The 13,867-nt window shown below is 49.9% G+C and overlaps 1 protein-coding gene across 3 annotated transcripts in view; it reads left to right on the forward strand.

Moving 5' to 3' along the window:
- LOC125155845 (cytochrome P450 4F3-like) overlaps positions 1-13,867 on the forward strand; it is a 98,154-nt gene that overhangs the window by 5,287 nt on the left and 79,000 nt on the right. For 2 of the 3 annotated variants that reach the window (XM_047841605.1, XM_047841621.1), the window contains exons 4-13: positions 1,562-1,615; positions 1,710-1,837; positions 3,285-3,406; positions 4,110-4,380; positions 4,712-4,778; positions 4,968-5,097; positions 8,426-8,559; positions 8,656-8,720; positions 8,906-8,988; positions 9,380-10,097. The exons of the other annotated variant lie outside the window; for it this stretch is intronic. In XM_047841605.1, the coding sequence (XP_047697561.1) occupies positions 1,562-1,615; positions 1,710-1,837; positions 3,285-3,406; positions 4,110-4,380; positions 4,712-4,778; positions 4,968-5,097; positions 8,426-8,559; positions 8,656-8,720; positions 8,906-8,988; positions 9,380-9,557 (1,232 nt within the window). In that variant the 3' untranslated portion in view covers positions 9,558-10,097. Of the gene's footprint in view, positions 1-1,561; positions 1,616-1,709; positions 1,838-3,284; positions 3,407-4,109; positions 4,381-4,711; positions 4,779-4,967; positions 5,098-8,425; positions 8,560-8,655; positions 8,721-8,905; positions 8,989-9,379; positions 10,098-13,867 lie in introns of those variants that run through there. 3 annotated transcript variants of the gene reach the window in all.

Below are 13,867 nucleotides of genomic sequence, written 5' to 3' on the forward strand. Positions count from 1 at the left end.
CAGTTCTTCACAGCTCTGGACAGACCAGGTTGAGCAGGGAAGTGGGTAGTATTGATGGAGACCTGCCATTAACCTTCTGGGTGACTCTGGCAGGTCCCTGGCTCTCTCTGGTTCCCAGTCGTTTTCAATTTTGAGTGGTGGAAAATCAGCAATGTTTGTCTAAGAGAAGAAAGGGAATCTATTGACTGAAAAGCTGAAGGAATGTTGTCTTCAGGCGTGGTTGGATCCAGTCTTCAAACAGTGCCCTTGGGAATCTGTCTTTCTCTTGTAGTTCTGTGTTCCTCGGTGACAGCTTCACTCTCATGCTGACACAGATGTGTCTAAGAAGCTGAACCCCAATGGAAACGTGAGCTCATTCTCTGAAGACCCAGAAATAGTTGAAGGATTCTCTTAAATTGGCCTGGCTTGGGTCACAGGGACCAATTCTGCCTCTAGTCACGGCAACTTGATTGTTAAGGGTTAGGGTCATATGTTCAGCTCTGGAACAGAGGATGGAGTGGCATGGCCACCCTCCCTAGCTACTTGGACTGAGGGAGGAAGAGGAGCGAGGTGTTGGTTCCAGAAGGGGATGGACAGGCAGATACCACAGATGTCCATTCACTGGCATCTCTGCTAGGGGACCATTTCCTGGGTGAGGAAATGGAGGCTCAAGGAGGCTTAATAACTTCTCAAGGTCACAAAGCATGCTGAAGGCTTTCTCTTACTTCTTCTGTGTGTTCTTGACTGCCCTGCCTCTGGTAGGAGGGACCTTTAGTTGGAAGGGGATTTGGGATAGGGAGATGGCCAGAGTGTTGTGGGGGAAGATGCACAGAGTGTTGTGGGGAGCTGGTCTAGAGGCACGAGGGAGCAGTGGCAGCTCGTTGTGGTGGGGGGAGCTCAGCATCTGAGGGTGGCAACATTGTTTGGTCTCTTAAGGACAGAGGAGCCCCTGAGCCTAAGCACTTAATGATAACTATGGGATGGAAGAGAATCCTGAGAAAGGCTAGGTCACACCTGGGCCATGTCTGGGACATTAGTGGGACCATATTTAAGTCCTGCCAGGGACCATCTATGAGACACACTGAGGTCGTGTCAGATTGTCCTTGGGTCCATTCAGAGGATGCTGCATGAGGCCAGTGTGTGTTATGCATGTTGTTTTGTGTCAGGGCACGTTACCATGTGTTGGGGCCATGTCAGAAGTCCCAGGAGATGTCAGAGGGTTCTGGGACAGGTGCGATGTCCTAGGTCCCTGTAAAGGCATTTTGTGGAGTGCTGATTTGTGCTTGGGTGTTTTGAACATGTCGGACCGGCAAGGAGCCATGTCAAGGCATGTTGGGTGTGTTGTGCCATATTTTCGGGAACATCTAAGTACCTAGGGGTAGGTCCATGGGCTGTGCCTTTGCTCTGCTCTGTGCTGCAGCCTGGTCTTGTCCCCCCTCACCTCCCCACTCTGCCCTATAGAATTCCCACTATGGAGGTTGGAGGGGGTATGCATTCCCCTGGCTTGGATCCTCCACCCCCCAACCCAAAGCCCATCCCTGCCTCTTCTCTATGGCCCCTGATGATCTGTCTCTCCTGCCAGCCACCATCGTGCCCAAGGATAAGTTTTTCTACAGTTTTCTGAGGCCCTGGCTGGGTGAGTAACTGTTAAGTGAAGGAGGTTGGGGACAACCTTGGGGTCTCAGGGGAAAGCACTGCCCTGGCCTACTCCTCGTGGCTGCCTCTACTAGGGGATGGGCTCCTGCTGACTGCTGGTGACAAGTGGAGCCACCACCGTCGTTTGCTGACACCTGCCTTCCACTTTGAAATCTTGAAATCCTATGTGAAGATTTTCAACAAAAGTGCAGACATCATGCATGTGAGTTGAAACCCAGGGACCCAGCTGGAGCCTTGGGAAAAGGGGAGTGGCCTGGAGTCCTGGCTTTGCTAGATGACTTTCAGGCCATTCTATTTCTTCTCCAAGCATCAGTTTCCCCATCTGTCAAATGAAGATCATAAGCCCTTCTTAAAGGGTGGTCAAGATGATGTAATGGAATCATGGTCCTGGCACATTGTAGGTGCTCGGAAGGTGTTAGCTTCTAATCTGCCTCACTGAAACTCTGTGAAACTTGAGACACTAATGATGAAGATTGTATGGTAGCTCTTTGTTCACTGAACTGCACCTTAAAACTCATGAGGTTAAAAGAATTTGTGTTTTATTGCTCGCAAGATGATGAGTCCGGAGAATAGTTCTTATTTTGGCTGGAGTCACTCACGTGTCTGGGGCCATGGCTGGGTTTGGGAGACAGCCCTCCTTTCCCGGCTCAGCTCTGCCACACATTTGGGGCTTGGCTAATGGTTGGCTAGTCTAGGATGGCCTTGGTGGGACAACCAGACTCCTGCATTTGTCCCTCATCTTCCAGTAGGCTAGCCTAGGCTTGATTGCATGGTAGACCCTGGGCTCCTACAGAACAAGCAGAAACATGCAGTACCTCTTGAAGCCTAGTTTCAGAACAGGCAACAAGGACCTCCACCTTCTTCTGTTGGCGGAAGCATGTCCCACATCCAGCTCCAATTCAAGAGCTGGAGAAAGAGGTTACCTCCTAATGGAAGATCTGCCAACCCTCATTGCAAAGGGTGAAGGTATAGGGAGGGATGAAGAAATGGAGACATTTTTGCAGCAGTCGCCTACCTCTATGATAATGACGAAGATGAGGGTGAGAGCTAGTGGTTACTTAGCTCTTGGTGTATATCAGGAACCATGAGATCATGACCTGAGCCCAAGTTGGACACGTAATCGACTCAGTCTCCCCACTGCCCCTCATGCACCAGTTCTATTGCACTCGTTGTCTTCTTTAATTTCCACAACCATATAAGGTAGAGATGATGATTATTGTCTCATTACAGGTGATGAAACTGAGGCTCAGAGAGGTTAGGGAGCCTGCTCCCGTTCACACAGCTAGCAAGTGAGCTAATAAATGGAGTTGGGATTCCAACCTGGTTTGTCTGACAACAGAGCAAGTCATCTTAACTGTTACTGAAGCTTTGACAGGTGGAGTCCAGAGGGCAGCAGTGAGTTGACCAAGGGCACACAGGGGTGTAGGAAGCAGAGCCAGGATTTGAACTGAGGTCTCCTGACTCCCAGCCATTGGGTCTTAATAGTAAGAGTTTCTATTCCCAGCCAAGCCTGGTCCTCCCTGGAGATGGGTGCCTGGGGTGGAGGACCAGGAGCCTGGGTTTTGGGGAGTCCATCCTGGTGATTGGGACTGAGGGAGAGCTCAGAGGAGGTAGGTCCCAGCCCCAGATTTGCCCCTTTCTCTGTCCAGGCCAAGTGGAAGTGCCTAGTCTCAGAGGGCAGCACCCGATTGGACATGTTTGAGCACATCAGCCTCATGACCCTGGACAGTCTGCAGAAATGTGTCTTCAGTTTTGACAGCAATTGCCAGGAGTGAGTGCTTGCTCAGGACCTGGGAACATGAACTGTAGACCCAAGGGAGTCGATGGAGAAGGGAGGGCTGGCCAGGGCGATCAGATGGGACTTCCTGGAGGAGATGGATCAGAGTGAGACAAAGAAGGACAAGGAAGGGAAAGAGAAAGGTAAAGTTTCAGGTAAGCAAAAATGCTTGATAAAGGGCAACAGGACTAGGATGAATAAAGCATGTGCCACCTTGGGAATGTGATTGAAGGTTGGCAGGGGGGCTAATCTTAAGGATATTGAAAAGTGAAGGAACAGGATCTGAGCTTTATCCTGAGGTTTCCAGGGATGGAATGTGGGAGGTGTTTGAGCAGAAGGCCATGATCAAAGCTGTTCTTGGACATCAGACTCTAGAGAGGACGAACTGTCACCTAGACACAGAAGCTGAGGAGGAGGCAGCTTGAATGTGGTGGCGAAAATGGGGGAGATTTGGGGGAAATTAAGGAGGAATGGGCAGGAGCAGATACTGTGTAGGGCAGAAGAGAGATGAGTGTGATACCCAAGGTCTTTCCAGCGTCTGGGCCATGATTGCATTGACAGAGATGGCAGGTGGAGAGAGAAGCATGCCTGGAGGACACTCTGTTTTGCAGGGACATGCTTCTGAGGTTCTGGTTGGAAGGCACTCCTAGGGCCTCATGTGGGTTAAGGAGCTGTTCTCTATGGCCTGACCCTTCAGGAGCCCCAGCGAATATATTGCTGCCATCTTGGAGCTCAGTGCCCTTGTGGTGAAACGGCAGAGGCAGATCTTCCTGCACCCGGACTTGCTGTACTACCTCACCCCTGATGGGCAGCGCTTCCGCAGGGCTTGTGACCTGGTGCACAACTTCACAGATGCCATCATCCAGGAGCGGCGCCGCTCCCTCCTTACTGAGGGCTCCCATGACTTCCTCAAGGCCAAGGCTAAGGCCAAGACTTTGGACTTCATTGATGTGCTCCTGCTGGCCAAGGTGGGCTTCCCTGGGATCAGAATTCAAGAGTTAGAATGGACCTTGACTTCAAATGTCAGATGGGAGAACTTGGACTTGACCCAGCGGGTACTGAGGAGCCACGGAAGGTGCTTGAGGAAGGGAGAGACAGGTCAGGGATATGTTTTAGACATGACTTTGTAGAAGGCTGCTTGGGAGAAAAAAGCTGGATACAGGGAAACCTGTGGGATAGGGCTCTAGAGGTGATGAGGGACGAATCCTGCTTTGGTGATGGAGCCTGAGGGACTGTTTCAGGCGAGACTCAGGTGCCCTCCGAGCCGGTGTGATTCAGGAGGTCGTGCCCTTTCTGCAGGATGAAGATGGGAAGGAACTGTCCCATGAGGATATCCGAGCTGAAGCTGACACCTTCATGTTTGGGGGTAAGCATCCCAGTGTGGGACTGCAGGGGGTAGGAGTCTGTCCAATCCCAGGGACTTGGCAGGTGGGCCCTGGACCACCCCATCCCACCCCATCTTCCCCATCCTCCCTGAGGGCCCTAACGAAGGGCGCTGTCCGCCCTCTGGTGCTGAACAAGCCCAGAGACCCAAGCCTGTCTGGCTGCCTCTCAGGCCATGACACCACGGCCAGTGGTCTCTCCTGGGTCCTGTACAACCTTGCGAAGCACCCAGAGTATCAAGAGCACTGTCGGCAGGAGGTGCAAGAGCTCCTGAAGGACCGTGAGTCTAAAGAGATTGAATGGTGAGTGCAGGTCCTCATGTCCTGTTCTGGAACCCTTCTCATTGGCTCTGCTCCCCTGCTGGGGAAGGGGAAAGAACTTTTTGTTGATTGTGTCATTGTTGCTTAGAGAGACTAGGAGCAGCACCCAGAGGCAAGGGTATGGTACCCAGCCTGGAGAGCAGGGGAAAGCAGGCTTATGCAACAGAAAGATTGGAGTGCCCACATTTATTGCCCTGCTTGCTTGCTATGTGACTTGAATAAAACCAATTCCCTTTTCTGAATACCACTTTTCTCCTCTGGAAATGGGGGCGGGACAGGTCAGGGAATGTCTCCTCCAAGGGCTGCTTGGAGAACCGTGACAATGTGTGTAGAACAGATAGATGCCATCCAGCGTGTGTTGAGTAAATGAACTTCTCTCCCTTGCTTTTCTGCCTGAAGTTGCACATTTCCCCCAAAGACCCTTACTCTTAATTTTTGCTCTTATATCTAATTCCCACCTACTATCTATCCCAGGGATTCACAAGTGGTCCTTGAGGGTAAAACAGTTACCCATTGCTTGGTTCAGTAAACATGTCTACCCTGCCGGCCCTTCTCAACTCCATGTCCAGTGCCATTCAAGTCCTACTTGGTCAAGGCTGGATCATGGAGGAAAGAAGGGGGTGAGGCTGGGTAGCAAAGAAGCAAATATGAATTCAGCCCTCTGGGAATGGGTAGTGGACAGTGCTTCAGGCCTTACGGACAGCTTGGGCAAAGGCCCTGACGGAGGCATGCAGCGGTGGGCCTGGCGTGTTTGGGAGGAAGTAAACGTGGCTGGATCCTTGTGATATTTACAGTGTGAAGCATCTGCGAGGCTCCCAGTGAGGCTGGAGCTGGTAGTTGGTAATGGAAGCCCTTCTTGGTCTGCTTTGGAAACCACGTGAAGTTTTTCCAAAGGTGTCAGTTCAAGTCCTCTGGGAAGCCAGTATTGGATAAAAGATAAAAGTGCACAGGGATACTGCTCTCAGGGAGGGAGTCTCACATTGGGCAGAAGTGGTCAGAAAGTAGGGGCCCACCATGCTCTCTCAGTGGCTGGGATCTGCCCAAGAGAGTGTGGCCTTGGCGTGAATGCTGCTGCAGAGCCCAGAGGCCCTCTAACTGGAGGCTGTCAGCCAACTGCACTCCTTGGAGCTGGACATCAAGTTCTTTCTTGAAGGGAGATTCGTGACTAATATAGGAAGGCAGTGGGGAGCCATGGGAGATGTTTGAGCAGGGGAGAGACAAGTCAGATATTCAAATTAAACATATCTGCAAACTGGAGGAGATGAGGTGGAGCCTGGGGGTTCCAGGGAGATTGGGGGCCAAGGCATGAAGGATGGGGAGGAGATGTTGGACTGAACACTTTGGAGGTAGTGCCTTCAACTTCAAGGCTGGGCTCAGTACGGCAGTTGTGTGAAGTGGAGAAGTGTTTTTGTGTGTCTCTCAACTTCAAACACTTAGTGCACTTTGTCCCACTTCAAACGGTGTCATATGGAAAGTTTCTCTCTAGTGCCTTGGACCTAAATATCCAGGAGGTTTCCATCTCATGACCACAATGAACCTCTTGCTGTTCATGTCTTTATCTACCTGTCTGAGAATCTCTCCAGGTCCTAGGCTGAGAGCCAACTTGCTGGGTCATGAAACACACATTGCCTTTCCTTGACCATGCCGATGCCTTGCAGAGTGGTGGCTCCTGTCCATACCTTTACTGTCAGTGTGTGGGGTCCACCCACCCCGGTGCCTCAGCCAGGCTTTACCATCACCCACCTTGTTAATTCTCACCTCGAATACATATGAGGTAACATCCCATTGTTATATAATTTCCATTTCTCTGGTAATCGGTGACTTGGAGCATCTCTTCACGTTTTATTTAGTTATTTTTTTTCAATGGTTATTTATTTAGTTTTGAGAGAGAGCACAAGTGGGGGAGGGGCAGAGAGAGAGGGAGACACAGAATCCAAAGCAGGCTTCAGGCTCCGAGCTCTCAGCACAGAGCCCGACGCGGGGCTCGAACTCATGGACCTCGAGATCATGATGTAAACCGAAGTCATATGCTCAACCGACTGAGCCACCCAGGCGCCCCATCTCTTCATGTTTTAAATCTCTGAGTTTGAGCTCCCATGAATTTCTAGACCATGTCCTTTGTCTACTCTTTTGAGTTGCCTGCCATCTCTCTTGTTGATCGGTAGGAATTCCTTGTCTATTCAAGATATTCTTCTAGATCAATATATTTACTGCAACCATCTTCTGTGAATCTCTCATCTGAATGTTAATTGTTCCATAGAATGGAGTGCTTTGTTAAACAGAAATCCTTAATTCTGTGCATGTTTTTTCTTTTCTTTTTTTTTCTTTTCTCTTTTGTTCTTTTCTTTCCTTTCCTTTTCTTTCTTTCTTTCTTTCTTTCTTTCTTTCTTCCTTTCTTTCTTTCCTTTCTTTTCCTTTTCTTTTTTTGTCTTCTGGTTTATGTTTTGGGGTTTAAGAATTCTTTCGTACTCATCGGTCAGAAAGTTGTCTTCTGTATTATACCTTCTTTTACCCTTATTTCTTTATCTTTCACGTGTAAGAGAAGACCCCATCTTATACGTGGAGTGCATGATGATTCAGGCTTTTGGAGTGTGTTGGTGCGACTGTGGGGGTGTCTGTGTCTGTGTCTGAACCCTCCCTTGTCTGGGGGTGGCGGGGCCTCCTTTACCGGATGCTGCGTTTTCACCTATTCACGTACTTGTCTCTGAGCTCTCTATCTTGTTCTGTGGGTCTGGTTTCCTGTTCTTGCAACAGTGCCTTGCTGCCTTTTAATGGAATTGATTTTAATTTAATTGAATTATCACCATATTTTCGTAATGGGTCTTAATATCAGGTGGATGACTTCTCTTTTTTTGTTTTTTTAAATCGACCACAACTCTTGAACTTTAAGTTTTTCAAATTGAATAAGATCGCTAAGTTCCAAAAACACCAAGTAGATTTTAATTGGGTGTATTGGATACAGTAATTAACTTACAAAGAACCCACACCGTTATATTAGGTATCCCACCTAGGAGGGTGCCTTTTATTTATTCAAATAACCTGGTAAGTCCAGCAAAGGGATTTTTTTTCCTTTTCAAATAAATTGTATAACTTAAAACTTTCTAACTTTGAAAGGTACTGTGTGAATGTTGGGCTTTGCTCAGAAATACTTAAAAATTTTTTTTTAATATTTATGTTTGAGAGAGAGAGAGAGAGAGAACAGGGAAGGGCTGAGAGAGAGAGAGAGAGGGAGACACAGAATCCGGGGAGCAACTGGAGGTCTGCGGGAGTCTGATTCGATCCCTGCCTAACTGTGAGGGGGCTTCCTTAGGGACGACCTGGCCCAGTTGCCTTTCCTGACCATGTGCATCAAGGAGAGTCTGCGGTTGCACCCCCCGGTCACAGTCGTCTCCCGCTGCTGTACCCAGGACGTCGTACTCCCAGATGGCCGGGTCATCCCCAAAGGTTCCCATAAGACCAGAAGGAGGAGCCTCGTGGGCAGGAAGAGGGGCCCATCAGGCAGGGTGAAACCCTTCCTGACTGGCCCCTCCCATCCCACAGGTGTTGTCTGCCTCGTTAGTATTTTCGGGATCCACCACAATCCATCCGTGTGGCCAGACCCTGAGGTGCTGCCTCCCCCTCCCTCCCCTCCGCCCACCCTCATGCTTGGCCACTTCCCTAGCGGAGCCTAAGGGAGGGCTCAGGGTTCTGACCTGGCAAATCGCTCCCTCCATGAAAGGCACACCTGTGTCTCCAAAGCCTGCTGTCCTGGGAAACCCCATCCAACAGTCCCACGTCTCTCCGCCCCCAGGTATACAATCCTTTCCGCTTTGACCCAGAAAACATCAAGGAAAGGTCTTCCCTGGCTTTTATTCCCTTCTCCGCGGGACCCAGGTGAGCGCAGCGGGCATCTGAGGTGGGGATGAGGTGGTGAGGACAGGGGCCTGGGCCTGAGATCCCAGACGTGGCTGTGCGGGCGGGAAAGGGGGTGTTGAGGATGGTTCTCCTTCTCTCCCCTCCTCCAGAGGTTGGGGGTAAAGGCCTGGGCAGTGGGGGGTGGCTGGGTCCAAGGAGGGCTCCGCGGTGTGCTCAGAGCCCCTTCCTTCTGTCTGGGAGCTCAGGGCTGGGATCTGAGCCAAGCTCAGGGACCCCCGTATGGGGGTCCCGGGCACGGTTAGTCCCCTCCGGTATCCCTGCGGGCGGGGCTGGCGGTCCCGGGCCAGTTTCGGGGCGCGACGGGACCTGCTGGGGTCCCTGGCGAGTGAGTGCCCACTGCCGCCCGCAGGAACTGCATCGGGCAGACGTTCGCCCTGACCGAGATAAAGGTGGTCCTGGCGCTCACGCTGCTGCGCTTTCGGGTCCTGCCCGACAAGGAGGAGCCGCGCAGGAAGCCGGAGCTCATCCTGCGCGCCGAGGGCGGGCTTTGGCTGCGGGTGGAGCCGCTGAGCGCGGGCCGCCAGTGACCCGCCAGCTCCCCTTGGCTTGGGATCCACCCCGACCCTACACACGCCCCCTGGCGGATTCCCAGGACTAGAACTGTGTGGTCTCCTCTGCCCGAGCGCCACTGATAGCCAGCAGGGGGCGCTCGGGACCTGCGGGAACGCAGTGGGAGGGCGAGGGCGAGGGGTGGGGTGGAGGGGAGGCTGGGGTGTGAGCGCAAGACCCTGGCAGCATTTCCAGCTGACCACGGCTCCCCCCCCCCCCCCCGCCCCATGCTGATTGCGGGTTCTCCCAGAGCCCACTAAGGGCTTTTATCCTGTAGGCAATAGGGTGCTATGGGAGGTGGTTGAGTAGGATAGGGACCACCGTTAGAGACTGACTGAGGGGCATGTTTGAAGCTCAGGGTCACAGTGGAGAACCCATAGTGGCACCACTCTCTGCCACTCTGACCTCTGTTCCTATCTATGATACCCAAACTTTTCTTACCCCAGAATCCTTCACTATGTTTCCATGGTCACTATGTTCACTGAAACAAACATAGATGCTTTCTCCTGTGTGTCTGATCATGGCAATCATTGTATCCGTTATGTGGTCTGTTGTTCTTGCTAGTTTTCACTGGTAGGGTTAGTGGTCTCGTGTGCCTGTTTATCTTTGCTTGAGTATCCGTTATCATATTTGAAATAACATGTGTAGAATTTGGAGAAGGTAGCTTTCTCTAGGAGGCATTCTTCGAGTCTTGCTGGTCAAGGATGATGTTCAATGGAGTTCAAGGCTTGTGGTGCCAAGATCACTAAGGCAGTTTAAATTCCAGCAGAGGTCACACTTGCAGTCCCCTCTGCCGGTGTCTTCTCCCCCTGAGCAGTGTAGTTCCTGGAGGCTTCCACCTATGTAGGGAGGATCTTCTTACAACTTTTCTTTCGCATGTCACTCTAGGCTTTGATTTTTCTCCCCTGGCGGTGAAGCCGTCAAAACAGTTTCACACTTCCCTGACTCGCTCCAGCGCAAAAGTATAATTCATGCTCCTTTGACTCCAGGTTTCTCTTTTCTTTTCTTTTTTTTAATGTTTATTTATTTTTGACAGAGAGAGAGAGAGAGACAGAGCATGAGTGGGGGAGGGTCAGACAGAGGGGGAGACACAGAATCTGAAACAGGCTCCAGGCTCTGAGCTGGCAGCACAGAGCCTGATGCGGGGCTCGAACTCACAGACCGGGAGATCATGACCTGAGCCAAAGTCAGATGCTCAACTGACTGAGCCACCCAGGAGCCCCCAGACTTCTTTTTTTTATTTGAGGGGCATCTTTGTTTCAATTTTATCCCCACATTTATTCATTGTTGAGAGACAGAGAGAGACAGAGCACAAGCGGGGGACGGGCAGAGAAAGAGGGAGACAGAATTGGAAGCAGGCTCCAGGCTCTGAGCTGTCAGCAGAGCCGGATGCAGGGCTTGAACTCACGAGCTGTGAGATCAGACCTGAGCCGAAGTCAGACGCCCAACTGACTGAGCCACCCAGGTGCCCCTTGAGTGACATCTGTGTAATTCTTTACTGTCTTTTCAGGTCATGTATGCATTTAAGAAATTGGAAAAGGGGGCACCTGGGTGGCTCAGTTGGTTAGGCGTCCGACTCTTGGTTTTGGCTCAGGTCGTGGTCTCACAGTTTCGTGGGTTTGAGGGCTGCATGGGGCTCTGTGCTGGCAGCGTGGAGCCTGCTCAGGATTCTCTCTCTCCCCCCCCCTCTCTCTGCCCGTCCCCCACTTGCACTGTCTCTGTCTCTCTCAAATAAATCAGTAAACTTAAAAAAAAGTAATTGGAAAAGTATCCAGCTATGAGAGTTGTGTTTTTTTAAATTGAAAGGTTAATCCCAATAACCTAGTTTGCCATTAATGGAACACGAAGTCTCAGTTGGAAATTTATCCATTTCATTTTAGTTTGTGTGTGTGTGTGTGTGTGTGTGTGTGAGAGAGAGAGAGAGAGAGAGAGAACCAGAGGACCAGGGAAAGAGAGAATCTTAAGCAGGCTTCACATCCAGCTCAGGGCTCACCATGGGGCTCAGTCTCACGACTGTGAGATCATGACTTGAGTCAAAATCAAGGGTAGGACCTTTAACCAACTGAGCCACCCAGGCACCCTGCAGTTGGAATTTTAAATGGTGATGTTCCAGTTATCCCTCTATTGTTGAATGTATTCGGGGCGATGATTGCCTTTAAGTGTATAGATTTCTGGACCACAAAAGCTCACATCAGGGTTTCAGGGAGGGGACAGCACATCCCCCAGAGATCCTGGAATTTGGGCTACATGGAGGTAGCAGGTGGTCTTTGAGACTGGCTCCCCCGGGGATGTTCCTGGTTAGAGAGAGGGGTACACATTGGATGTTTTGTCAACAGGATGGACCGTGCTGGAGACTGCTAACTGTGTATCCTCATATTCATTTTTGCCTTCCTATAACCCTTAGTTTTTAGTTTAGGTGCACGGCAGGCTGAAATACAGATTGCACTCGAATGCTTTTCTTGAAACTAGATTGGCTAAATGACTATACCCTGTCCCATAGGAAAAGTCAAAGAGTACCTGGTAATTCTAGAAGCTCTCCTTATGGAGAGGTAGACACTCTCTCTGTCCAGTTTCCCCTTTCTTCTTTGCTGCCTCTTGGGGGATGTGGGCACCTGCAGCTTCATCCTGGATCCAGGAGGTAAGACTACTCTTCAAGGAAGGTGGGGCAGATAACTAGATGCAATTAGGTTCAGATGACCCTGGATCCACGGCACCTCGGAGTTTTACTGCCAAGGGTACAATCACAGTCTGCTATTCACTAGCTGTTTGGGTGGGGGGAAATTGTTGGTCTCTCTGAGGCTGACTTCTGTTACCAGACACTTATAGCCACCTTGTTACACTGATGGAGAGACTGAATAAGGAAACATGAGCAACATCACTCAATCAATAGGTGGTAAGTAGTCTCTTCTTTTTGCATCGTATTCTAAATTTTAAAAGGCTGCAGTCGCAAAAGTTAAATTTAAGTATTGGGAAATGTGACAATCTCCTGTGAAGAAAATTATCATTAGAAGATGTAGTTAGTTGGGAACGCAAGCTGGTGCAGCCACGCTGGAAAAGAGTATGGAGGTTCCTCAAAAAACCAAAAATAGAACTACCGTACAACCCAGCAATTGCACTACCGGGTATTTATCTAAGGGATGCAGGTGTGCTATGTCCAAGGGGCACATGCAGCCCAATGTTTATAGCAACGCTATCGACAATAGCCAAAGTATGGAAACAGCCCACATGTCCGTTGATGGATGAATGGATAGAGAAGATGTGGTATATATATATATAGATATATATATATATATATACACACACACACAATGGAGTATCTCTCAGCAATGAAAAAGCATGAAATCTTGCCATTTGCAACTACGTGGATGGAACTATTATGCTAAGTGACATTAATCAGTCGGAGAAAGACAAATATCATATGACTTCACTCATATGAGGACTTTAAGAGACAAAACAGGTGAACATAAGGAAGGGGAAACAAAAATAATATAAAAACAGGGAGGGGGACTAAACAGAAGAGACTCTTAAATAGGGAGAACAAACTGAGGGTTACTGGAGGGGTTGTGGGAGGGGGATGGGCTAAATGGGTGAGGGGCACTAAGGAATCTACTCCTGAAATCATTGTCGCACCATATGCGAACTAATGTGGACGTAAATTATAAAAGATTAAAATAACGAATGTTTAAATCTAAAGAAAAAGAAAAACAGAAGATCCAGTTTGTTTTGAATATCCGTAGTTACTTCTGAGTAACTTCAAGGGCCTTTGATGCCAAGCTGGCCTTGAGCTAGGAACTAAAAAAAAACAAAAACAAAAACAAAATCCGTCTAAAGAGGCATGATCCGGACTTCATTTTTGCTTACGTGTTTCAAGAGGTGGACGTCACGAGGGTCCCAAGAGAGAAAAGAAGGTGGGGGGTGGGGGGTGGGAGTGGAAGGGCCTCCTTCAGCACCTGGGACAGCGGCCGCTCCGGGACTCCCTCCTCTCAAGCTGTAGGAGTACTTGCCCTGGGCTACTGAGTCCAGGGCCTCCAAACCTTTCTGGGCCCACAGATGGGGGGCCCAGGAGGCCTAGTGACTGCAAAAGAAGAAAGGAACATTGCAACCTTAAATGAATAAATATTTAGTATATTCTAAACTGAAAATAACATGTTTTTCTTGCCGAGTTCTTAACTAAAATTACTTTTCCCATTGGGGTGCCTGAGTGGCTCAGTTGGTTAAGCGTCCAACTCTTGGTTTCTGCTTAGGTCATGATCTCAAGGATCGTGGGTTCGAGCCCCATGTTGGGCTC

Source organism: Prionailurus viverrinus, chromosome A2 (genome assembly GCF_022837055.1).
Source record: "Prionailurus viverrinus isolate Anna chromosome A2, UM_Priviv_1.0, whole genome shotgun sequence".
NCBI lineage: Eukaryota > Metazoa > Chordata > Mammalia > Carnivora > Felidae > Prionailurus > Prionailurus viverrinus.